A 24,605-nucleotide genomic window follows, 5' to 3' on the forward strand; every position below is an offset into this window, starting at 1 on the left:
TGGCTGGCTTCCCCTGCCCCCAGGCAGCCAGCACGAGTGACCTGTGGAGAAGTCTCTCTGCGTCCATCTTGACCTGCCCTGGCAGCAGCAAAGCTTCCAGCGGGAACCCGAGTACTCCAAGTGCCCCAGGAGGCTGAACAGGAATGAGAGAGGAGGAGTAGGAGAGGGAGAGGTAACCTGGGGAGAATCCCCCACTATGATTGCTATACCCCGCTATACCTGTTTTCTTTTTAAAAGGGAATGGGAACAAATGACACGTGGGTGGGTGGGTGGGAGGGCGGTGAGTGAGGAAATGTCCCTGGCACACTTCACTGGCACTTGGAGAAGTGGCTTCAGCCCTGCAGACAGAGCGCTCACCCTTGCCGGGAGCCACTGCCTGCGCCCTTAGACCCGGGAGGCGGCCCGGCGGGCTGGGTGGCCCAGAGCTCTGTTACCCACAGAGGACGCCGCGCTTGTGCGCAAATCCATCCCTCTGCGCGGGGACAGTGCGCCAGCACCTGATGTTTGCGCTGTGGTCCCGCCGGGTGTACCGTCCCTCTGCCCTGCAGTGTGGCAGCTTCTGGAAAAGCAGCGGAGGCTGAGAAGCTGGCGGATCTGAAACCGGATCTCCAGGAAAGGACCAGAGGAGATGCTGATGGCAAAGAAGCACATGAAAAGATGTTGGCCATCTTCACCCACGAAGGAAGTGCAAATCAAAACCACCATACGGTATTACCTCTATGAGAATGGCCCAAGTAAAAAATAGTGACGGCACCAAGTGCTAGAAAGGATACGGAAAAACTTGATTATTCACACACTGTGGGGAGGAATGTAAAATGGTACAGACTGCAGAACAGGTTTGCAGTTTTCACAAATTTAAACATGTAACTAAGTACCTGGGCATTTATCCCAAAGAAATAAAAATTCATGGTTGCACAAACACCTGTTCATGAACGTCTATAGCAGCTTGATTTGTCAGAGCTGAAAACAAGAAACAACCCAGATGTGCTTCAATGGGTGAATGGCTAAACAAACTGTACCATCCACACTACGGAATAAAGGCAAATCAGGAAAGAACAACTAGACAGAAGATCAATAAGGAAACACGGGTACTGAACCACATGCAGAACAATGGAACCCAACAGACATACAGAACACTACACTCAACAATAGGAGAATACACATTCTTCTCAAGTGCACGGGGATATTCTCCAAGATACATCATGTTGGGCCACAAAATAATCTTAAATTTAGGAAGACTGCAATCACTAAGTATCTTTTCTTACACTAATGGAATGAAGAACTCAACAGCAGAAGGAAAACTGGAAAATAAAAAAAAAAAAAAATTGGAACTTACACAATACACTCCTGAACAACCAATGGGACAAAGAAAAAAATCACAAGAGAAATTAGAAAATATTTTGGGACAAATAAAAAAAAAACAACATACTAAAATTTACAGGATCTGGCAAAAGCTAAGAGGGGACTTCGTAGCAGTAAACACCTCATTAAAAAAGAAGCGAAATCTTACAAGTAAGCAAACTTTACATCTCAAGGGACAAGAAAAAGAAGAAGTAAACCCAAAGTTGGCAAAAGGAAGAAAATAATAAAGGTTAGAGCAGAATCAAACAAAACAGAGAAGAGAAAAACAACAGAAAACCATCATCAAAACTATTGAGTGTGCTGTTTTTAAAAAGATCAACAAAACTGACATACTTGTAACTAGACTCAGAAAAAGGGAAGACCCAAATAATAAAAAACAGAAATGAAAGAAGAGACATTACAGTGGAACTGACAGAAAAAAAAAGTGTCAAAAGAGATTATTATGAACAATATGCACAAGCTGGATAACCAAGAAGAAACAGATAAATTCCTAGAAACATCCAACCTACCAAAATGAAATCATGAAAGGAAAAAATCTGAGCAGACCTATAATAAATGACAAGACAGACTCAGTAATCAAGTCCCCCTACAACAAAAAATCCAGGACCAGATGGCTTCATTGGAGAATTCCACCAAACAATGAAAGCAGAATTGACACTAGGGCACCTGTGTGGCTCAGTTGTTTGGGCGTCTGACTCTTGATTTCCACTCAGTCATGATCTCAGGGTTGTGGAATTGAGCCCCGTGTAGGGTTCCACACGCTGCAGGATACACTGTTGGTGGGAACGTAAAATACATTACAGAAAACACTAGAACATTCCTCAAAAGATAAAAAAATTACTATATGATCCAACAATCCCATTTTGGGGTATCTAGCCACAAGAATTAAAATCAGGATCTCGGGGCACCTGGGTGGCTCAGTGGGTTAAAGCCTCTGCCTTCGGCTCAGGTCATGATCCCAGGGTGCTGGGATCAGGCCCTGCATCGCATCGGGCTCTCTGCTCCTCGGGGAGCCTGCTTCTCTTCCTCTCTCTCTGTCTGCCTCTCTGCCTACTTGTGATCTCTGTCTGTCAAATAAATTAAAAAAAATAATAATAAAAAAAATCTTTTTAAAAAATCAGGACCTCAAAAATATATCTGTACACTCATGTTCACTGTAACATTAATCACAATCGCTGAGGGGTGGGAGCGGTCTGAACATCTGCTGACAGATGAATAAATAAAGCGAATGTGGTACTAGAAGATGGAGGATTGCTGAGCCTTAAAAAAAAATCTTGTCACATGCTGCAACATGGATGAACCTTGATGACATTAGCTGAGTGGAATCAACCAGTCACAATATGGCCAGTACCACATGATTCTACTTATGTGAGGTTCCTCAAGCAGTCACTCTAAGAAACCGAGTGCGAGGGGCACCTGGGTGGCTCGGTCAGTTAAGCATCAGACGCTTGGTTTCAGCTCAGGTCATGATCTCAGGGTTGTAGGATCAAGCCCATGTCTGGCTCCTCCCTGGGTAGGGAGCCTGGTTAAGACTCTCTCTCCCTGGGGCACCTGGGTGGCTCAGTGGGTTAAAGCCTCTGCCTTTGGCTCGGGTCATGATCCCAGGGTCCTGGGATCGAGCTGCACATCGGGCTCTCTGCTCAGCAGGGAGCCTGCTTCCTCCTCTCTCTCTGCCTCCCTTTCTGCCTACTTGTGATCACTCTGTCAAATAAATAAATAAAAATCTTTAAAAAAAAAAACAAAAAAATCTCTCCCTCTCCCTCTGCCCAGTGCAGAAGGGGGAAAGTGGGCTGTTCAGTGTATACAGAATTTCAGTTTCACAAGATGAAAAAAGTCCTAGAGATCTGTTGCACAATGACCCACATATAGTTACCAGTCCTATACACTTAAAAATGGTTAAGATGGTCTATTTTACATTAAGTATTTTTTACCACAGTGAAAAAAAAAATCCTTAGAACAGGAAAAAAGGGAACTACTGGTACATAAGATGACCTGAATACATCGAACAGATTTCCAGTGAATTATGCTGAGTAAAAAAAGCCAATTCTAGAAAATTGCCTCTTGTATGATTCCATTAATAGAACATTCTTGAAATAACAGAAGTACAGAAATGGATAGCAGATTAGTGGCTGCAGGGGTTAAGAGGGGTACAGTGAGGGGGAGGGTGGGTGCGGCTACCCTTGTAGGGATGGAAATCTTGTCTGTCTTGACCATACCAATGGCAACATGGTTTTTTTGATACTGTGCTATAGTTTTCAAGGTGGTACCACTGAAGGGAACTGGGTAAAGGGTATAGGGGACCTCTCTCCATTATTTCCTCTGACTACATGTGAATCTACATTTACTTTAAAATAAAGAGTTTAAGCTTAAGAAATCTTTTTCCACACAAGGGAGGGCTAAGCGCCAACTGGAAAAAATGCAGAGATTTTAGTACTTGGTGATTCTGTCAGGGGGGCTGAAGCAGGCAGGCTGACTCAGAAAAACTCTTCATGTCTGAGGTGCCTCAACTTGGTTACCCTGTCGTTCACCAAAACATGTAGTTCTGAGAAACCCTAGATAATCCTTTTGGGAAAGGGAGCCTAGCCAGAAGGCTCTGAGTTTTAGTCTTCAAAGGCCTAGATGCTGGACTTGTAATAAGAAGCCAGAGGAGTAATTATGGCCATCAGGAGAGGAGGGAGGAACGCCCAGGCTCCAGAGCCAGTTTTCTGGGAGCCGTTGGCAAGTTTAGCCAGGGGGTGAAGAGCCACCGCCATGATGGAGATTTTCTTTTGATCCAGCTCCGAATGAGTCAAGGTTAATACAACAGCTCTGACATCATTTGAATAGAGAACAATGCATCCCTTTCTTTCCACTGCACCTGCTTAGAAATATACCTTGTGAGTATACGGGGAAGGGTGGGGATTGCCTGAGAACACAAGCTGCAAAGCCAATGTCTTTGTTTTTGTTGTTGTTGTTGTTTTAAGATTATTTATTTATCTGAGAGAGAAAGCAGAGCAAGCAAGAGAGAACATGAGTCGGGGTGAAGGGGCAGAGGCAGAGGGAGAAGCAGGCTCCCCGCTGAGATGGGAGTCTGATGCAGAACTCAATCCCAGGACCCTGGGATCATGACCTGAGCTGAAGGCAGATGCCCAACCGACGGAGCCACCCAGGCATCCCATCCAGTGTCTTTGGACTGCTGTGTCGGGTAAGGGAACCCAGCCCCTCCATCAGAAAGGGGACGGACTGGACTGGCTGGCTGGACTTGAGCTATGATGCTAGAAAGAAAGCGGTCTACTGGGAGTCATAGCAACATCTTCTCCAGAACACTTATCCACATGCTTCTGCCCTTCTGGAGCCCCCGGTACTCAGAGGTGGAATCAGTGACAACTGGCATTCACTGAGCACCTGTGCCAGGTGTGGTCCGCACATGTCACCGTCACCGCGTTCTCTAAATAACCTGCTGGGGAGGCAGAAAGCCTGACGTGCGCCTTGGAGATGGGGAGGCTGAGTCTCACAGAAGCTACGTGGTCTGCCCGACATAAGACGCCTACCTGGGATTCACGGGTCCTCTAGCCACAAGATGTGTACCTTTAGGCAAGTATAGAGCAGCATCACATCTACAAGGAAACCCAGGCCCTGAATCACCAGAAAATGACCAGAGCCCTTCAAGTCGGCTGAAAGAGGTCAGAGCGCAGGTGAAAGCTTTCAGCTGAACAGGGCAACATTTTCTCCATCCACGTGGTACACAACAGGGACTCCATACATGAGTGTTAAGCGAAACTGCCCCAAAGGCTGTCCCACTCAGCTGTGTGTGTGTCCTGGGAGGCCAGGCGGCAGATGGTGCCCTCTTGCCTGCCATTCCAGTTTAATCTGGAAACAGCAATGCTGTCTGTATTCTGGTCACATGGGGACGCGGCCCTGGGATGCCCAACGAGACAGGGAGCCATGCACACACACACTGCACTGCTTTGAAGTGTCTGGGACAAAGAAACTCAAGAGGGAGCCCCGGGGAATCAGTGATGACCTCAGACGCAAAGTATGAAGTGAGCCAATTCTCAAACCTCGGTGAATGTTACAGACTTAACAATGCGGGTGAGTGAGCGCTTGGGGCCTTCTGCTGACCGAGCAAGCCAGCTACCCGTGGCTGCCAGCCTCACAGGAGAGTCTGTCTCTGTCGAGAACACACAAGCAGCCTCTCTGAAGCGGGCAGGGAAGCCGCCCCTCACGATGGGCAGCACAGCCCTTTTGGGCCCTGCCTCTGCCATGGGCTGCTGGTATTCCTGCCGTTTCTGGATTTATCCTCAGAGTCTGGGGTGAGGTCGAAGCACGGCCCCCTGTGCTGAGAAAATCTGGAAGGAGGGCTCTGACAGCAGGAAGACTCAGCGCGGCTACAGCCAGGTCTGAGACAGGAGGGGACAGGGGCTGGAGGAAAGGCTTGCACATGTCCCAACAGTTTCAGACTTAATTGTTTCAGGAAGAGGGGAGAAGGTGGGGAGCATAAGAAAAGAAAGAAGACATTAATGAAGGAAAAAACCACCAAAGCCAGACTAAAAATACTCCCCCAGCACATATTTCTCCCAATGCATAGCAGTTCTTTCAATCAAGGATGTGTCATTTCCTGGGTTATTAAATCCAGATCATGGAACATTCCACTCGGGGACAGTAAAAGAGGGTCATGTTCTCAGCCTCCCCCATCACGAAAGAAGCAAAGAACAGGGATCATGGCCCTTGGCATTTGGCCGCTTGGCTCCCCACGGGGCTGTCCGTGGAAAGCCCAGGGGGCCCAGCACGACATGCTTTCTCAGGTTCCCCCACAAGCCCCCGCTGTCACCTGGAAGGCTATCATCATCCCAAGCCACTCAGCCCCTGCAGGAAACATAATCTGGGGAAGCAGCAGCATGAGTAGTCACCTTGTCTCGGTTACTACAATAAATATCAGTGACCTTGAACATCTTGTAACAAAGCCAAAGTCACTCAGCAAAACGTCTTTCCTTCTAGACTCTAAGGAACTTAAAGGAAATTGCGGAGCCTTTCAGCTGGGCCCAGGGACCTGCATATAGTGGGTGTCCAATAACGTCCAACTCCCTTTTCCGGGGAGAGGGCGACATCGGCATGGTCTGGTGAAGGAACCCTTGGGAAGGACAGTACTTTCCACACATTTAAGTTGTCTGGAACCTCCTGTGCCTTAACCTCTCCCAACCTGCACCTGAAGCAACGGGTGTGCAATTTATTCCCTGGAAGAGCTGACCCGGTTCTTGTTCAAGTAAGAAACTGAACAGCAAACAGGCTTCGGCGCAAACACACGCACTGAGGATTCCAAGTGGAAAGATGCTCAGAGATCAGACAAGATTCGGACCACGCGGTATTGTCCAACCAATGTGACTCTCACCAACGTTTAAAAACCAGGTTTCAGGTTTTTAAAAAAGGCTTTCTGGTTTCCGTATCAGTGAAATTAACCAACCGAAATTAACGAATCAGCAGGGCTGCCGGAGCCACTCTGGGCCCGTGGCTGTGCAGCTGTCCACAGGCCACTCTGCTCCCCCTTGTCTGCACTCTGAGCTCTCTCATGATCTTCCCACCCACCTTTGGGCGTGTGATGGGGCAACGCACGACCTAGTCCCTCATCTTTTCATCCCAGGGAACTGGTCCCACTTCCTGTTCTCCTTTCTCAAACCTAGTTCCTTTGCTGTGGGCTGTGTTAGCCCCAGTGTTTCTGGATTCATCTTTGAAGAGTCTGGGATGGGACCCCCCGGGTGGCTCAGTCGGTTAAGCATTCGATCTCAGCTCAGGTCTGGACTCAGGGTTATGAGTTCAAGCCCCGCATTGGGCTCTATGCTGGGCGCAAAGCCTACTTTAAAAAAAAAAACAAAAAAAACAACCAACCAACAAATCTGGGACAGAGCAGACACTGGGCCCCCTCTTCTAGGAAGCCAGACAATACTTCGGATAAAGACTTAGAGGCACCTGCGGCCAAATGGCTGGTGACAGGAGGGGACAGGCCTCCCTAGCCCTGAGAAAGATGCTTCCTTAGGCCTCTCTACCCTGTCCGCCTACAGCCCCCTCACCCCGCCTCTGCCCCCAGTCAGAACCTGTTCGGACAGACACACATTCATCTCCTCACAAACTTCTCTTCTATTGTTCCCACTCTGGGGGAAGAACAGCAAACACTCGTTCACAAAAACTCATCATGAAGTCCATGTCCCTTGCTCAGGTCAGATGGTGAAAACCAGGAAGAACCCCAAACTATACGAAAGAACGCCTCAGAAATCTGTAGGCTGCCAGAGAAGGAAGGTGACCACTGAGAAGATGAGGATGACCAGAGAAATCCAGGAAAGAAGGAAATAGGTCTCGGGGAATAACTGATTCGTTTGTGCCAGGTGGAGTTCTAGGCATTTTACACATTACTTCTTATGGGCCAACAACCCTACAAGGCAGGTGGTATTTATCCCTTTCTAGAGATAAGGAAAATGAAGGCAGAAAGCACAGTGCTAGGGTAGACATTTTTCTCTCTGGGCTGGAGGAGGCTCCAGCTCCCTCCACCTGCTGTGGACCATGAACCTGGTCCTGCTGGGAAGGGCCTTTTCCAAGACTGGCCTGGAGGGGGAATTCAAAGGCTACTTACGCTCTGCCGTTCGTCTCCTGCCCGCCGGCTGCGGTCTTGGACTCCAAGGCATTGTTGAAGTTGGTTATGTTTTCAGAGGAATAGAGGCCAGCCGGGTTGTTGTATTGGTTTGTGATGACCCTGGGGGCTGAGCTGGAGGCCGGTGAGGCAGTGAAGGGCATGGCACTCCGGTTGTGGGCACTCCCTATGTGCAGTACCTCCTGTCAGCAGAGTTCAGAGCAGAAATCAGGGGGCGCTCAGTGCATACCGCTCGAGGGGCAGTGCAGGCTGAGCTCCAGAAAGGAAGCTCCGGGGGCCCTGGGTCCACACCAACCTTCATCGGAAGGGCCCTGACACGCCCACTAGACACACAGGCAATGAGCAGGGAAGCCTTAAGATGGGCGAGGGTGCGCCTTCGCACGCCAGCAACGCCTTCTCATTCTTCCCTGAGGTCAGGCCTGATCTGCTGCTGGGCGCCCCTGGGCACAACACCCCTACATGCCTTGGACGGCCAAGATCCAAGCTGGGGCTGATGCACCCTTGCAGGGCACATTCCAGAGGGATTAAGGTACAAGGAGGAGGAGAACACAAGCCACTCGGTCTGTGTGCAGCAGGAGATGATAAAAGGTGGAGACAAATTCCCTAGGATCCAGGGGGTTACACCAGCAAGATAAGAAGCTGTGGGGCCACCAGGCAAAGCACTGCTGAGGAGGCCGGGGTGGCCCAGTGCTCGGGCAGGAAGGGGTAAAGGGAGCAGGGGATCTGCAGTTTCTTGCAGGAGGCCAAGGCTCACCAAACAGAAGGCTGGGAGCTACCTGCTAGAGGGGGTGTGCCCAGGAGTCCCTCCTTCTGTAACGTGAGACAGTGCCCCCCGCACCCCCTCCCTGCGCAGCAACTGGAGCCTAGATAATTCCTACAGGGATAACAGCTCAGAGCTTCTTTACAAACACACCCCCACCTCCACGCCCACCAGCCTGACACTTTTTAAAGGAACATTCCTGTTCTTAAAAATCATGGCTTTTCCCGACAACACCATTAGAAAGGTGCTTTCTGCACAAACATTCTGGACCTGGCCCACAGCACGGACTGTGCGGCGACTACGCTCGACCTGCACCCTATTTTCTGTGTTCCCCAACACAGGACTTTCCTGAACCCTGGCCTCTTTCTTCATACCCAGGCCCAGAACAACTGGCCCCGTAAGAGTTCTTTTGGGGGAAACTTCTTGTTCTTCCTCCCCACCCCCCGCCCCGCTCTTTTTCACCCAAACTTCAAGTCTTTCACGTTTTCTTAGAAAACATGACAATGAAAAGTAACAGCTTCATTCACCGTGTACTGATCTAAATAAAAGTCAAGGAAATATTTTTATGACAGATTTCTTTTTCACTATTCAGACAGTCTTCCTTTTTAACAAGCTGGAACCGGAGAGGTTTTAAAGTAGAAATTACAGTGAGTCGACTTTGTCCACATTGGACAACAGCAAAGTACACAGAGATCACACCCCAAAAAGAGGAAGTACCATCAGTTAAGAAAATAACCTTAGCAGCAACCAAAGCACGGTTAAGTAAATTTTATGGTACAACTCCCGGGAGGAGCACTACACAGTCAGGGCATCGGCAAATCGGTGGTGGCGGCCTGGGACAGGGGCACAGCCTGCCCTCTCCTCAGCAATTCCTCAGAGCAACACAGGATGCTGAGCACCAACGAAGATTCCTAGTTTTCTGTCTTGGCTCAATTTTCCTGTCACTTCCTGTTTGGCGCTGGGCTGGTTGGAGCTCTCGGAGCCCACTTCTCATCTTTACAGTGGAGTCGACAGAGCCTTCTCTCACACGGACCTGGCGTGACATGTGAGTGTGGCAACCACAGTGACAGGCAAACAGACGTCCAACCAGCGTCCCGCCCCTTCTCCCTCCCCAGAAACACAGCTCCAGTGAGAATGGAAGACAGGAGAAAATTATTCCGGTTGGAAATTCTGATTTTTCTCTTTATAGGGAATCTGCTGAGAATGTATCTGTTTTGTACATAAAAGGAATATCTCTAACCCCAAGTGAATACTGGTCTTTCCAGAAGTCAGGCAGTTAATTCAGGGCCTGCCTTTTGGAAGGGATGATGTAATTGTTTGGGCTTTGTATTTATCAGTCTCCAAGGATACTCAATAATGAGGAAATATAAACTAGGTGTGTAACTACTCTGACCTCAGATAAGCTGGGGTGGTGCTTGGCATTACATGAACTAACAGATCTTTTAATTATAGATGAACTCTGCTCTTACTCATTCCTTTATTTTAGAATGACTGGAAGTGGAAGGTTTTGGAAAAAGGGGAGTGGGAAGTTTTTCCATAGGAGCAAAGAATTACTGGAATCAAAAAAATATACTCAAGTCGGATGTTAAAATATTTGTAAAGAATTTTTAAAATTCTTTAAGGAAGAGAACTGCCTTCAAAATATTAACAGAGGGACCAGATTATAGGTTTACGATGAAAACTCAAGACAGAAAAACATGTAAGTGAAACGTTAAGTATTACTTTATTTGTGTGAAAGTAAGATTTTAGGGAGACCAAATCAAAACAAAATCACTCCTTAGGTATTGTAAAATATATGAAAGCTTAACACATTGAAACTTAACATTTAAAGTAAATTCAGCAAAGTGGCTAAGAATTTCTCGGGAAGTTGGAATTAACGGTGGCATGTTTAAAATTAGTTTGCATGGGGCACCTGGCTGCCTTAGTCGGAGGAGCCTATGACTCTTGATCTTGATCTCTAGGAGTTTGAGCCCCAAGCTGGGTGTAGAGCTTACTTTAAAAATAAATAAATAAATAAACTTTAAAAAAATGACGAAAAAATGGAATTGGTTTGCATAACCGCTGGTTTACAGACCAGCTTTCCTTACAGGAGCTCTACAGAATAACATGTTCATGCCTGTTTTGAAATGCCAGATGCAAAATGGCCCATAATGCAACTCTTAGGATTTCTGAGTATGATTTTTATTCTGTTAATGAAAAAATGTTATGGAACTGTATCTCAGTTTTCATGGATACCTTTGAGAAAATACGACTTGTAAACAACCACTCAATTTATCCACACAGCACACTTCATGAGTGTTCTTTTTTCCTCTTTTTTTTATAAGTTCATTTTCACACAAGTTTCTCTCATGTATCAAGTACAGCTAGCTATGTGTTACCTTTTTATTTTATCTTGATTCACTGTAAGAAGTCAGTCATGTCCCAAATTTAGAAAAAAAGCTGAAGTTCAAATCTTCAAGTTGGGGTCAAATATATAACAATCACAAACCCGTCTAAGAGAAGTTTTCAAAAGCCATTATCAATTAACTTTTTTTTTTTAAGATTTTTTTAAATTTTTAAGTAACCTCTCTACCCCACATGGGGCTTGAACCCATAACCCCGACAAGAGTTGTGTGGCCCACTGACTCAGTCAGGCCCCCTATTTATTAACTTATTAATAACAGTTCATTAATGTATCCAAGACACATACTTTGTAAAAAAAAAAAAAAAAAAAGAGCAGGCCATGCACAAGGAATTTCACAAAAGTGTTCTAAACAGGCTAAAGTGTTTTCCCCTTATTTCAAAAGAGCATCCATCCGTGGTCGTTAACTTTAGAGGACAGGGAATTAAGGAAGAAAGAAAATCACTTTTAATCTAACTACCAAGGGACTTGTTGACAAATACGGGGTCTTCAGAGAGTCTCCTGTCCTCAGACACTGCTTGGCAGACTGTACGCTGACTGGCCGGCACGGTCTCAGTCTGCCCTGCCACTTTATTTTGTGACTTGAGGGTCTCACCAGAAGCCTCCCTTCTACAGAGATGAGGGAGTCCCACCAGAAGGCTCATGGAGACCAGAGAGTGGGGTCCAGGGAGAGGAGGCGGGGTAACCAGCACACTAGCCTCTCAGCTCCAGGCCTCATGACCTAACACCTGTTCTCTCCCGGGTTTGACTGGATCTGAAATGTGTGGTGAGCTGAGCCAGTTCCTGGATGTCACCGTGGTCCTAACCATCATCCTATTCTGCGCAGGAAGGCGTCCTCCCGCTTCCTGGATCACTTCCTATGCACCCCCGCCCCCCTCCCCCGGGGCTCCATGTCCCTGCCCTGGGGCTTTCCAGCTCTGTCCTCCGGGAACTCTCTTACGGGAAGAAGCGAACAGGAGCCAGGTCCCCGCGGTGTCAGTGGCGGGCTCTCCTGGCCTCAGCCCAGGCCTCCAGGGCCAGAGAAACGGGGGTGTACGAAGCTGTGTCAAAGGCAGAGAAGGCAGGAGCAGCAGCGGCCATGGTGACAGAGTACTTACTTGGGGTTCAGAGGCTAAATTCATCTTGTACGGATGACGCTTCCCTTCCTCGGTCACCAGCGGGGACCAGATCTTTTGTTCCGATCTGCAACAGATGGACAAAACTATTGTTTCGTTCATGCTAAATAATATATGCTAAAATCCAGAAAATGCCCCTTCTTGCCTGACTTCTGGCCTCTGAACAAGGGCTCCGCCACCTGCCTTCCCCTGTTTGCCAATCTGATGATGTTTTGTCTGATGGCGGCAACACTCCGCCCCCGAGGGGCTTCCCATGTGGCTCAGACCTCTTCCAGCCTCATCCTCTCTCACTACTGTGTCGCGGCCCCCAGCACACCAGCCTCTTCCCCCTCTCCACGCTCCTGAGAAGCCTCGTGCTGTAAGCCCTCGGTCAGGACAGACCGAGCTTCTCCTCTCCCGCTCCTAGTGTTCTTGAGCCAGGCCAGGTAAGCAACTTGTAATTCGTGAAGCCCGGTTGGCCCAAATAAAAGGGCTGCCTCCCTTCTTGAGGATGCAGAGAATTTCTCTGTACTGATCATACAGAAACAACCTCAGCCTAGTCCCCACTTCCATTAGTGTAATTTTTTCCTCTCCAAGAGCAAGAGAATGTTTATGCCAATCCTGCATGGTCAGAGAGCTAAGCACGGGGCCAGAGAGACACAGGACACACCTGATGAGTTCACTGGCAAATGAATAAGAAAAAAAAAAGAATGAATGAATGAATGAATGAATGAATGTCTCTGAAAAGATTTGGACAGGGGCGCGTGGGTGGTTCAGTGGGTTAAAGCCTCTACCTTCGTTCGGCTCAGGTCGTGATCTCAGGGTCCTGGGATCGAGCCCCGCATCAGGCTCTCTGCTCAGCGGGGAGCCTGCTTCCCACCTCCCTCTCTGCCTGCCTCTCTGCCTACTTGTGATCTCTCTCTCTCTCTCTGTCAAATAAATAAATAAATAATATTAAAAAAAGAAAGAAAGAAAAGGTTTGGACTGAGATAGAAATGGAGATGAGAATGAGGGACAAATGTGCTTTTGACAGGATAGAAAAAGATGGTGTGGGGTGCCTGGCTGGCTCAGTAGGTAGAGCTTGTTGACTCTTGATCTCAGGGTCATGAGTTCAAGTCCCATGTTGGGTGTAGAGTCTACTTGAAAAAAATTGAAAACAAAGGTGCACCTCCTATGAGGCCAGGGCTCTGAAGTATACACAATATTTGGAACTCCTGCCCCACACTTGGTCCTCCCACCAGTCCTATGACACAAGGTAGAAAAAGTAATAAATCTAGTTCATAAGTAAGAACTGGAGCAAAGGGTTCATGATGACGAGCAGTGGAAGCTAAAGTTAAGGCATTAAACAGCAGGTTAGCAGAAGATCAGAAAGAAGAATGTGAACTTTTTTAAAAAAGATTTTATTGATTTGACAGAGAGACAGCACAAGCAGAGGGAACGGCAGAGGGAGAGGGAGAAGCAGGCTCCCCACTGAGCAGAGAGCCCAACGCAGGGCTCCATCCCAGGACCCTGGGATCATGACCTGAGCTGAAGGCAGTCACTTAACCTATGAGCCATCCAGGTACCCTGAAGAATGTGAACTTGATCCAACAGGAAGAAGGGAGCTCGTAAAGGTTAAACCAAAGCTCTCCTAAAATCATGTCCTTGTTCTGCCGCTCCCAAGACTAAACGGAAGCAGGATGGAAATTCTACCCCAGTTACAGCTCCCAATGGCCTCTCCTCACACGGCAACCTTGGAGAACATTAGGTCTCCCTTCCCGTAGTGCACTTAAGCTCACGTGCAGCATTCTTGTAAGGTGCTACTTCGCCCTCCTGGGGCCTACCCCCTGCTTGCGGTGGTGTGGCATGAGTGGTAGCCTCGTACATTGTCAGTGGTTTCCAGGAAGAAACCTTCATTTCATTTTACCTGACAATACTTCACTGATTTTACGTCCTCCAAGTTTTGGTTGGTCATGTTGGAGCAAGTGAAAATGCAAAGCTCCTAGAGAAAGACGCCCACACTCTGAACAGCACCAGGAAAATTCGAGAGACAAAGGAACAACCTGGGGAAATCCCAATCCTATAGACCTGCCAGCCTGGGCCTGTCCGCAGCGCACATGGCGCGGAGCTGGGGCTTGAGGCCGACCTGCTCACACGCTGCCTCCCGTCGAGGGCTGAGCGCTTCCATGGGCCTTACCTGGTGACTGTGAGAGTCATGTTGTCTGTGCAGCCCTTGATTTTGTTCTGAGCCTCCAAGTGTGTCATGCTGCTGGTATTTTCCCCATCGATGGCTGTGATCACATCTCCGATGCATAAGTTAGCTATCGCAGCCTTGCTTCCGGGAGTGACCTGTAAATAAAAGGAGGAGTAGTCAGTTACCCTTTGTCTCCAAGGAAGTCATTGAGTAAGTTACCACTGGGGGAAGTAGTCACTGATGTGTACCAGAGCATCTGAAGAGGAAAAAGGGTGGAAATCGTAAGTTTCAATAATAACAATCCTTACTATCTCCACAACACATTATGGGTCACACAGAGTCCTTTCCTGTACACCATGTCATGGGGTCCTTCTAAGAAAGGACACATATCAGTCAGTCTCTATTTTAGAGTCCAGGACACTGAGGCTGAAGAAGATCTGCGATTTACCTGGGATCCCCCAACTGGTGTATCACTACATTACCAGCAATCCAACTAGGATATTTCCGGAGCCAGAACACAACCCTGAAGCCAGACCCAATGTTCTTCCCACAGAACCTTATTGCTTCCTTAAAATAAATTCCCAAGTACATTAAAAACACACACATGTGGAGAACATTACATACAGCAACAGCCTATTTCTATAAAAATCTTATTATTTAAGCAATTTAAGCACAGAAAAAAATTGGACCACTGCACATAAAATTGTTCACAGTTATACATTTCCATAATGTTTCTGTTTTTTACAATGATCTTGAATTACTCTTGTAATTAAACAAAGGAATAAAGGGGCACTTGGGTGGCTCAGTCAGCTGAGTATCTGACTCCTGATTTCAGCTTGGGTCTTGATATCAGGGTCGTGAGTTCAAGCCCCGTGTTGGGCTCCACACTGGGCAGAGAGCCTACTTTAAAAAAAAAAAAAAAAAGGCAGTAAAGAATATTTTACAATACAGTAGTGTGGCTCACATGGGTCCATCTCCTCCCACCCGGGGAAGTTGACTAGGGTTAGGATCATTCCCTATAGGTGGCTTGTTTCCTGCAGGTCGAATCTTCTGAATTAGCGGTTCCGAATTTATGAGCCACCAATGCTTGGGGAAAGCCAGTCAATTACTGCAGTGGGCTGTCAAATCCATCTGTCTGCTGGGCTTTACATGCACACGGGAAAAATACCATGTTCCACTCGCAGACGTACAGCTATTTTTCAAGTGAACGACAGAGGCTGTTGCAATGAATAAAGCACAAATGCATTCTGTAGCCGTAATAACTACACAGTAATTTTTTGCTACTAGGTATTTTCTAAACCAAGCAATACCAAAAACACTACTATCGTCCCAGTGTTGGTCCATGACTTTTATATTCAAAGACCTTCCCTGATGGGACTGCAAGCCCCCCCTCCCCAGGAGCAGAATCAGGTGACACAGACTCCCAGTGCTCACAGGATCCTGACCCCCGTCCCTTGGAACCAACCAGGGGAGGTCCTGTGAACATCTGGGGTCTCCACAAAGCTGAACCAGGGGTCAGGAGCCCCTTGAGGCACCAGGCTAGATAGAACACAAGGTTTATGCCCTCAGCCTCCTATCTCATGCCAGCACAGCCAAATAAAGTCTTTAGAAAATAAAAATAAAAATAAAAATAAAAAAAATAAGATCCTAAGTGGAGTGCCTGGCTAGGTCAGTTGGTAGCCATGCAACTCCTGATCTCGGAGTCGTGAGTTCAAGCCCTGTGTTTGGCATAGAGCTTTACTTTAAAAAAAAAGGAAAGAAAAAAAAAGACCCTAAGCATTACTCTATTTGGGATTGGCAATAATTCTGTTGGCAAATTCTATCTCTGGAGAGGGCAGCCTGATGGAACCGATCTATCATGGAATCTAACAGTGTTAAAGCTATTAGTGTGAAATCTAATAGCCTTAAAAGCCTTAAAGAGTCCCCTTAGGGTAAAATCCAAAATCACTAACAAGGCCCAGAAAGACTGTGTTTCCTTCCTCACCCTCGTCAGGCCACCACCCTCCCCCTGCCCCCCCACCCCCAGCTGAGCTCTAGCTCCAGGGCCTTCCTTGGTTCTTTCCCACCACAGGGCCTTAGCACCTCCTGTAACTTCTGCTCTGATTAACTCTGTCTCTTCCTTCAGGTCACACTTAAATGACCACTCTCAGAGAGGCCTTCTCTGACCGCCAATCTAAGGTAGACCCCTGCCTTCCTTTTAACACACTGTTCTTCCTCATGACACTTGTCACATTAGGTCTATGAATCTATTTTGTGGGCTTATTTATTTACTGTCTGAGTGTCCACTAAACAGGAAGGCGTGAGAGGGCAGGATTTTGTCTGCCCTTTGCACTGCAGTATCCCCAGTGCCGGGCACATAGTAGGTGTTCAGTAAATATTTGTCCAACGAATGACCAAGTCTGAAATATCTAGTGTTGTGAAATACATAATCACGTTGCTTCCTTATACCCGTTCAGAAATGACGATTTCAAAAGGAATCAAATGATCATTTCTAACATCACTACCCTGGAACGTGACCACCCACAAAACTAAAATGATGAGACAAGGGTGGAGTGTGGAGGGAAAAGCTTGAGAAAATAGAAACAGAAGTTTCTTCTCCTTTCATATGCTCTGCTGCTAAGAACTCTGGAATTTCCAGCATTGGTTCAAACGGTCTTGTGGGAGAGGCATTTCTGTTAAGCACACCCTGGCATGTCCTGGACAAGCTAGAACCAGCCTTAAGAGTTCCAAACCTAAGTAACTGAGGCCTGGCCATCCCATTTTTTGGTTTTTTTTTTTTTTTTTTTTTTTTTTTTAAGCCAAACGGATGGGAAGCCAAAGGAAATCTCAGAAGGGTACAAGACAATACGGTCAGCTGGGACTCGGATAGAATCGCACAGAAACAGATTAAGTTCACATTCTCTGAGGCATATACTTTTGGGGGGGGATGGGGAGAATTTAAATAAGACTAAAGCCCTTTCCCATACCATCTCCCATTTGACGACCTCACCACCAACATACACGGTAATTTCACAGATGAGGAAACTGAGATTCAGAGAAGCTGTGACTGATTCAAGTTCTCACAGCTAAAGGCTTGAGGCTGAACTTGAAACCATATCCGCTCATTCCAAATCCCATTCCCTTGCTGGTTACCAAGAGGCCACAAGCAGATGCTTCCAACCTAACTGCGAGAGCCAAAGAAAAATCCAGATCTAAGGCAACCCCTGGGGGCCTCCTCCACTGTGGCCTTCAGCCCAAGGAACTCTATCACCAGCCCCGCCACCTGCCAAGTGACTCTCTCCCCCAACAGGACAATCATCTCAACTGCTCTGCACTGGGCAAGGCCCAGCAACCCCGCCCTGTTTAAAAAAAAAAAAAGAAAAAAACCAAGATCAGAAAACGGCCCTGGAAGGGGCCTCAGGGAGAAGACCCCTGTTTCCAACACAGGTTCGTCCCCATCCTGAACGGGGCCTCCAATCCCCACGACACACTGTTCACCATAATCATCTTCGTAACCACAGCCACCAGTTACTAAGCTCCTCTAAAGGGCCAGCACAGTGTAAGTATTTGGCAAGGCTTCCCTTACCCGTCCTCGTGCAATGCAAGAGATGACATGCATCGTTGCAGATGAGGGAGTGAAGGAGCAGGGGTCAAAACGGTTTGCAGGAGGCCACACAGCTGGTGGGCTCCGGAGCCCATCCACGTAACCCAGTATCCCGCACTGTCTCTGCTCATTTCCTCCCGATCATCAAATTCCATTAGAACCGGCTCATAACGGAGTCAGCTTCAATATATGAAAAAGAAATCCTGTACGCTCCTCCAAAGAAACAATCCATTAGCTCAATGGACAACCTCAAAAACCCACTTCCGGCTTTCTTCCCCAGAGACCACACAACACAGCTCTTGCTACCTGAGAACAAATGGAGTTAGGTGCAACGATCTCCAGTAACGAACAACCTGCCATTGTCTGCAGCATTCACGCACCATCTCTCTCGCCCTCTGGCCCTCCCAGGGCACATACTTTGCTCAGGGGCCAGCCGGTAAAACCACCCTATCCTGCAAGGTCCTAATGCAGCTTTACAGCCTTGCTGCCAGACTCCTGACAGCACAAGAAGGTTTCTGCGGGGTTTGATTTCACTTCTAAATGGTGCAGAACAGGACGGTGATGTCTTCGATGACCGCAGGTTTCTATTCTCTCCCTCCTCGGTTTCCATTTTCCCTTTCTCCTTCGTTCATTCATCAGTCATTCCTTAAGTGCATCCTGAAAGAGAGTGCGGCTCCTTGATTATGATGTGGCTTCTGAAGTGTCAGATGGCCAGGGTTTGAGTCCTGTCTCTGCCTCCTGTGACCTAAGTATGCTTGGGCAGGACACGTCCCCTCTTCTCACCTAGGAACCAGGAAGGAAAACAGTCCTGACATCAGAAGGCTGTTACAAGGATTACAAGAAATGGTTCACACAGAGCACACGGTCAATCTCCAGAAATATGAGCTACTGTTTACAGATTCTGGGAACCACACAAGGCAGTGGGATACATATCGGCCAGGAAAGGATGGTGCCCACCATGGGGGCGCTCATGGTCTGCTGGGGGAGACAGGCATGTACCACAGCTGGTGAGTGCTGGACTAGCTGGGAAGCAAGAGGAATGGGAGCCTAAAGATGGAATCAGGGAAGGCTCCCAAGAGGAGGTGTTGCTTAAAGCTATGTAGGGGCACTACAGGAGGTGGGACAGAGCAGACCAAGTTATAGGAATGGCACATGGATGGCATGGATGAAACCCAGGAAGTACAGGGAGAGAAAGGGCATGAGGCTGGAGGTGTACACACAGACTCGGCAGTAAGAACCTGTTGTTTTCGAAAAAGACTGTACTCCAGGGCACCTGGGTGGCTCAGCTGTTAAGTGTCTGCCTTCGGCTCAGGTCATGGTCACAGAGTCCTGGGATCGAACCCCGCACTGGGCTCCCTGCTCCATAGGAAGCCTGCTTCTCCTTCTCCCACTCTGTCTGCTTGTGTTCCCTCTCTCACTGTGTCTCTGTCAGATAAATAAAATCTTCAGGAATAAATAAATAAAGAAAAATAAAAAGACTGTACTTTGGGGGGCACCTAGGTGGCTCAGTGGGTTAGGCCTCTGCTTTCGGCTCAGGTCATGATCTCAGGGTCCTGGGATCGAGTCCCACATTGGGCTCTCTGCTCAGTATGGAGCCTGCTTCTCTTTCTTTCTCTCTACCTACTTGTGATCTCTCTCTGGCAAATAAACAAATAAAATCCTAAAAAAAAAAAAAAAAAAAAAAAAAAGGCGGGGGTGTGCCTGGGTGGCTCAGTGGGTTAAGTGGGTTAAAGCCTTTGCCTTCGGCTCAGGTCATGGTCCCAGGGTGCTGGGATGGAGCCCCACATCGGGCTCTCCGCTCAGCGGGGTGCCTGCTTCCTCCTTTCTCTCTCTCTGCCTGCCTCTCTGCCTACTTGTGATCTCTATCTGTCAAATAAATAAATAAAATCTTTAAAAAAAAAAAAAAAAGACTGTACTTTGACAGACGGAAAACTTGCCAATATTTACATGCTGGTAAATTTCACACAAATGCCTACATTCGCAGCTTCTTGTGAAAAATCTGGCAATTCTGGACCTAAACAATCAGCACAGACTCAGGACCCCCGCCCTCTTAGATAAGACATCAGCTCTCTCTCCATCTGGCACAGCCCCCACTGTGCTGGAGGGCCCTGGACACAGGAACGTTGCCCTACCAGTTGCCATCGATCATCAGAAAATGCACAGCTCGGAGCACCTGTGTGGCTCAGTCGTTAAATGTCTGTCATCATCCCAGGGTTCTGGGATCAAGCCCCATGATGCGCTCCCTGCTCAGTGGGAAGCCTGCTTCTCCCTCTCCCACTCCTGCTGCTTGTGTTCCCTCTCTCACTCTATCTCTCTGTCAAATAAACAAATAAAATAAAAAAAAAAACTGAATTATAACCCTTTTGACAGAGAGGGGATTTTCACCAAATATCTGTCCAACGGTTTAACAGTTTTGATGCAGAGCCTTTTTTCCCCTAAGGGGAAAACTGTCTGTATTCAGAAGGTACTGTTACCTGTGCCCAGGAATACAGGGCAATTTCCTGAACGTCCAGAGAACACTGTTAACCTTGCCCCCTTGGAACTGGCATCCATGCTTCAGGCCAGAAATGGACCAGATCACCAGTAACTCAGGAGAACTCTGATATTTGCAAGAATGAGGCAACTGTTCCCAAGCAGGTCAGTCATCAGATCCCCCTGGGCTTTTGTTTTTGTTTTTTAAAGATTTTCATTTATTTATTTGACACAGAAAGAGAGAGACAGCAAGGAGGGAATACAAGCAGGGCCAGCGGGAGAGGAAGAAGCAGGCTTCCTGCTGAGCAGGGAGTCCAACACCGAGGTGATCCCAGGACCGGGGATCATTACCTGAGAAGAAGGCCAATTCTTAACAACTGGGCCACCAGGCGCCCTCCCCGGGGTTTTTAAAAATATAAATAGATCTCCACACTCCACCTCAGACCTGCTCAAGAGGTTCTACACAGATCCCAGGAATCTATATATTTTGTAAAGCTTCCCAGAAATTGCTGATGCTCACCAGATTTGGAAACATCAAGAAGGGGGTTGACTACTCCTTCCCCTGAAGTTCTCTCCCTGAATGAAGTTATAAGGTAAGCAAAAATACTTAGAGTCTAAAATCTTAGCTCCTCCAGAAACAACCTCAAGGGCTTACATTTCTATTAAGAGATGTAGAAGGTCCTTGAAAGAATATCCATTAGAATAGTATTTCTCTCTCACTGAAACAGAGTGAAAAAAAAAAAGTGTACATATATGTGTGGCACCTATTATGTTGGTCAACATCTTTGTAGATGACATGCAAACTTCATACTGTAAAAGTAATTTCATTCCAGATGTTAAATCACTCACCATGGTGCTATTTTGCTGTGGCCAGACCCCTTACAACTCAACGTGGTGTGCATTTACAGAAACCACCTGATTTAAAGGTCCTGGCACATCTCTTTCCTTTACTATATTCCAATTTTTAAAAAATCTTATTATGTGTGTTTTTGTATTTAAATACTGTAAATATATGTGGTAAATCACCTTAAGTTCTTCTTACAAGTAGGAGAGATAGCATAAATAATGATCTAATTCAGCATTTATATAAAACAAGGCTGGTATAAGGTAAGTTGGAATTCAAGTTCAATCTCAATGTCACATGTCTTCAGGGTCAACCTCCATTGATGTAATGGCTGCATCAAAATAGAATATAAATTTAGAAGATTCTGAGCTGGGCAACAGAGCAGCACCTACCCCTGCACTATGCCATTTAGATGTGGAATTTGAAGTCTCCTGGGTCAGATTTTTTACTCAATTTGTTTTTTGAAGCTACATTATATAGCCACAGCAGCTATAGGAGCTTATACAGATTCGCCTGAAAATCGCCAAGAATGTTTCAAAATGTTCTTGGTTCCACTATAACCATTTAATCAGCAGTGCCCTAATCCAGCTTTGCTTCCCACTCAGTGTAAAAGGAAGCTCCTCACACTAAGGGATGGCAGTTCCAAGGGACATCTCTCCTAGCGTGAAAGACCACACATCACTTCTTAGGTAAGAATATAGTTAAAAATGAATTAAAAAAAAATACCCTCATTTGTCAAGAAATCACTGAATCAGGGTGCCTGGGAGGCTCAGTGGGTTAAGCCACTGCCTTCGGCTTGGGTCATGATCCTCAGGGTCCTGGGATCGAGCCCCGCATCTGGCTCTCTGCTCAGCAGGGAGCCTGCTTCCTCCTCTCTCTCTGCCTGCCTCTCTGCCTACTTCTGATCTCTCTCTGTCAAATAAATAAATAAAATCTTAAAAAAAAAAAAAGAAATCACTGAATCTCTCAAACAAGCCCTTAGGAACCCCATGTGTTATTTTTTTTATTTTTTATCTTTTTAAGATTTTTAAGGAATCCCTACACCCAACATGGGGCTCAAACTCACAACCCCAAGATGAAGAGTCACAGGCTTTACTGACTAAGCCAGATGGGCACAACCCCTGCCCCCTGCCATGTGTTTTTAAATCACTTCAATAATTACCATCTATAACTCAAAGCCTAACCATTGACTAAACATGTAACCTTGGCCAAGTTGCTCTCTATACCTCAGTTCACTTATCAAATGAAACTAATGATAGATAGCATTAACCTCATTAGGTTGCTGGGAAGAGTGAGTGACATCATAGGTATCAAGAATTTAGAACAGTGTCTAACATGTAATCGGCATTCAATGCACAGATCACCACTGGAATTTTTTAACGGCCCCACCACAACCTGATGCTTTCCAGGTGGTGGCTGTAGCGCTAGGCTCTCTCTGTACATCCTCCTAATCCTCCCCACAACCTTTGAAGACAAGCACTATTATCCCCACCCTACAAGTGAGGGTGCTGACACAGGGCTAAGGAAAAGACAAGACCGAGTCAGAACCCAGAGCAGGCAGATTCTGAGACTGCGGGACATCAAGACGTCTTTTTTCCTAAGCTTCTTTTTTTTTCCCCTCAAGATTTGATACTTTTTATTTATTTGTTTGTTTTGACAGAGAGAGAGACATCGAGAGAGGGAACACAAGCCAGGGCAGAGGGAGAGGAAGAAGCAGGCTTCCCGTCCAGCAGGGAGCCCTATGCAGGGCTCCATCCCAGAACCCTGGGATCATGACCTGAGCCGAAGGCAGCTGCTTAATGACTGAGCCACCCAGGCGCTCCTCGGAATGTGTTGAACTCTTGATTTGCTACAGTACAAAAAAGGCAAGAAGTACAAAACAATGACGTCTACGAGACATGTAGGTTACTATGATATGGTACTTCAGTATTAAAAATGTTACAAGGGCACCGGGGTGGCTCAGTAGGTTACAGCCTCTGCCTTCGGCTCAGGTCATGATCCCAGAATCCTGGGATTGGCTCCGCATCAGACTCTCTGCTCAGCGGGGAGCCTGCTTCCCTTCCTCTCTCTGCCTGCCTCTATGCCTACTTGTGATCTCTGTCTGTCAAATAAATAAATAAATAAATCTTTAAAAAAATCTTTAAAAAAAAGTTACATGAATGGAAAAAAGTCTAAAAAGTTTCAAACTGTTGGCAGTGTTGACCTCTGAGGAGGAGGACTGGGGAACTTCTTGCTGTATGCCTTCCATGTTTTTGTTATTTGATTTTTTTGTAACATGCATGAGGAGTTTTTATGGAAAGTCTTAATTGAAGTACAACACGCAGACAGAAAACTGCACAAGATCTAAATCCGCAGCGGGCCAGATCCTCACACAGGGAGAGCACCCACGAACCCAGCACTCGATGAAGAAACACAACTGAGCTTCCAAAGGCCCCTTCTGCCTCCTTCCCTTCACAAGCTCTGACCCTGACCTCTAACACATGGGTTAATTTTGCCTGATTAATTTTATACAACTGGAACCCCACTGTATTTACCTTTTTACGCCCGGCTTCTTTCTCTCACATAGTGTGCCTATGTGTCTCATTTGTGTCATTGTGCACAGCTGCGACTCCTGTTGCTGTCCTGTAGCCCGTACCTACCCTGCCGTCCATTTCAGCTACTGTTGTTACACACGGAAATCAGCTGAGTTTGGGGCTACTGTGAATAGGGCGGATCTGGAAACTCTTGACATGCTTTTGGGTTGCCCATACAGACATATTTCCATGGAGTATTTAACTAGCGGAATTGTTGGTCATGGGATATGGATACGTTCAGCTTTAGAACCATGAGTATTTGTTATAATTTGTTTTAAAAATTAGTGGGTATAAATCGCTGAGGTACCATCTGAATTTGGTCCACGTGTATGCCTTTCAGACATCTTTATCTTCCGTAGGTCATACCCATGTCCTTGTTGTCTCATGTGACAGAGGAGTAGTCATAGCCATAAAAATCGGGTCCTGAGTCCTTGGTCAAGAACCCGTGCTCCTTTGGGAAATCATCTTTAACGTTTGCGGCAAGAAAGCAGTGTACTACATCATGAAAGGGCACAGCAGGCCTCAGTTACGGATGAGCTTTGTAGTTGACCTGAGCTAAGTCTAACGGACGGGTTAACAATCACACAGGGTGTTAAGTGCCACACAGAAATTACCTCCTTTTCCTTTCTGAGTTCGTGGGTCCATTTCATTTTGGCCTTGACTTGGCTGCTACTTTCCTGGCCCATCACTGGCTAGATAAGTTGCATCTGTCTATCCTAGTCAT

General features: G+C 46.9%; 1 protein-coding gene across 1 annotated transcript in view; it reads right to left on the reverse strand.

The window, feature by feature from the left end:
• The window catches only part of PDLIM1 (PDZ and LIM domain 1), a 44,862-nt gene that overhangs the window by 14,297 nt on the left and 5,960 nt on the right, over window positions 1-24,605 (reverse strand). The window contains exons 2-4 of the mRNA XM_044240145.1: window positions 14,413-14,564; window positions 12,240-12,324; window positions 7,964-8,163 (exon numbers count right to left, since the gene is read on the reverse strand). Of these exons, the coding sequence (XP_044096080.1) occupies window positions 7,964-8,163; window positions 12,240-12,324; window positions 14,413-14,564 (437 nt within the window). The remainder of the gene's footprint in view (window positions 1-7,963; window positions 8,164-12,239; window positions 12,325-14,412; window positions 14,565-24,605) is intronic.

The sequence above is a fragment of the Neovison vison genome, chromosome 2 (assembly GCF_020171115.1).
Source record: "Neovison vison isolate M4711 chromosome 2, ASM_NN_V1, whole genome shotgun sequence".
Lineage (NCBI taxonomy): Eukaryota > Metazoa > Chordata > Mammalia > Carnivora > Mustelidae > Neogale > Neogale vison.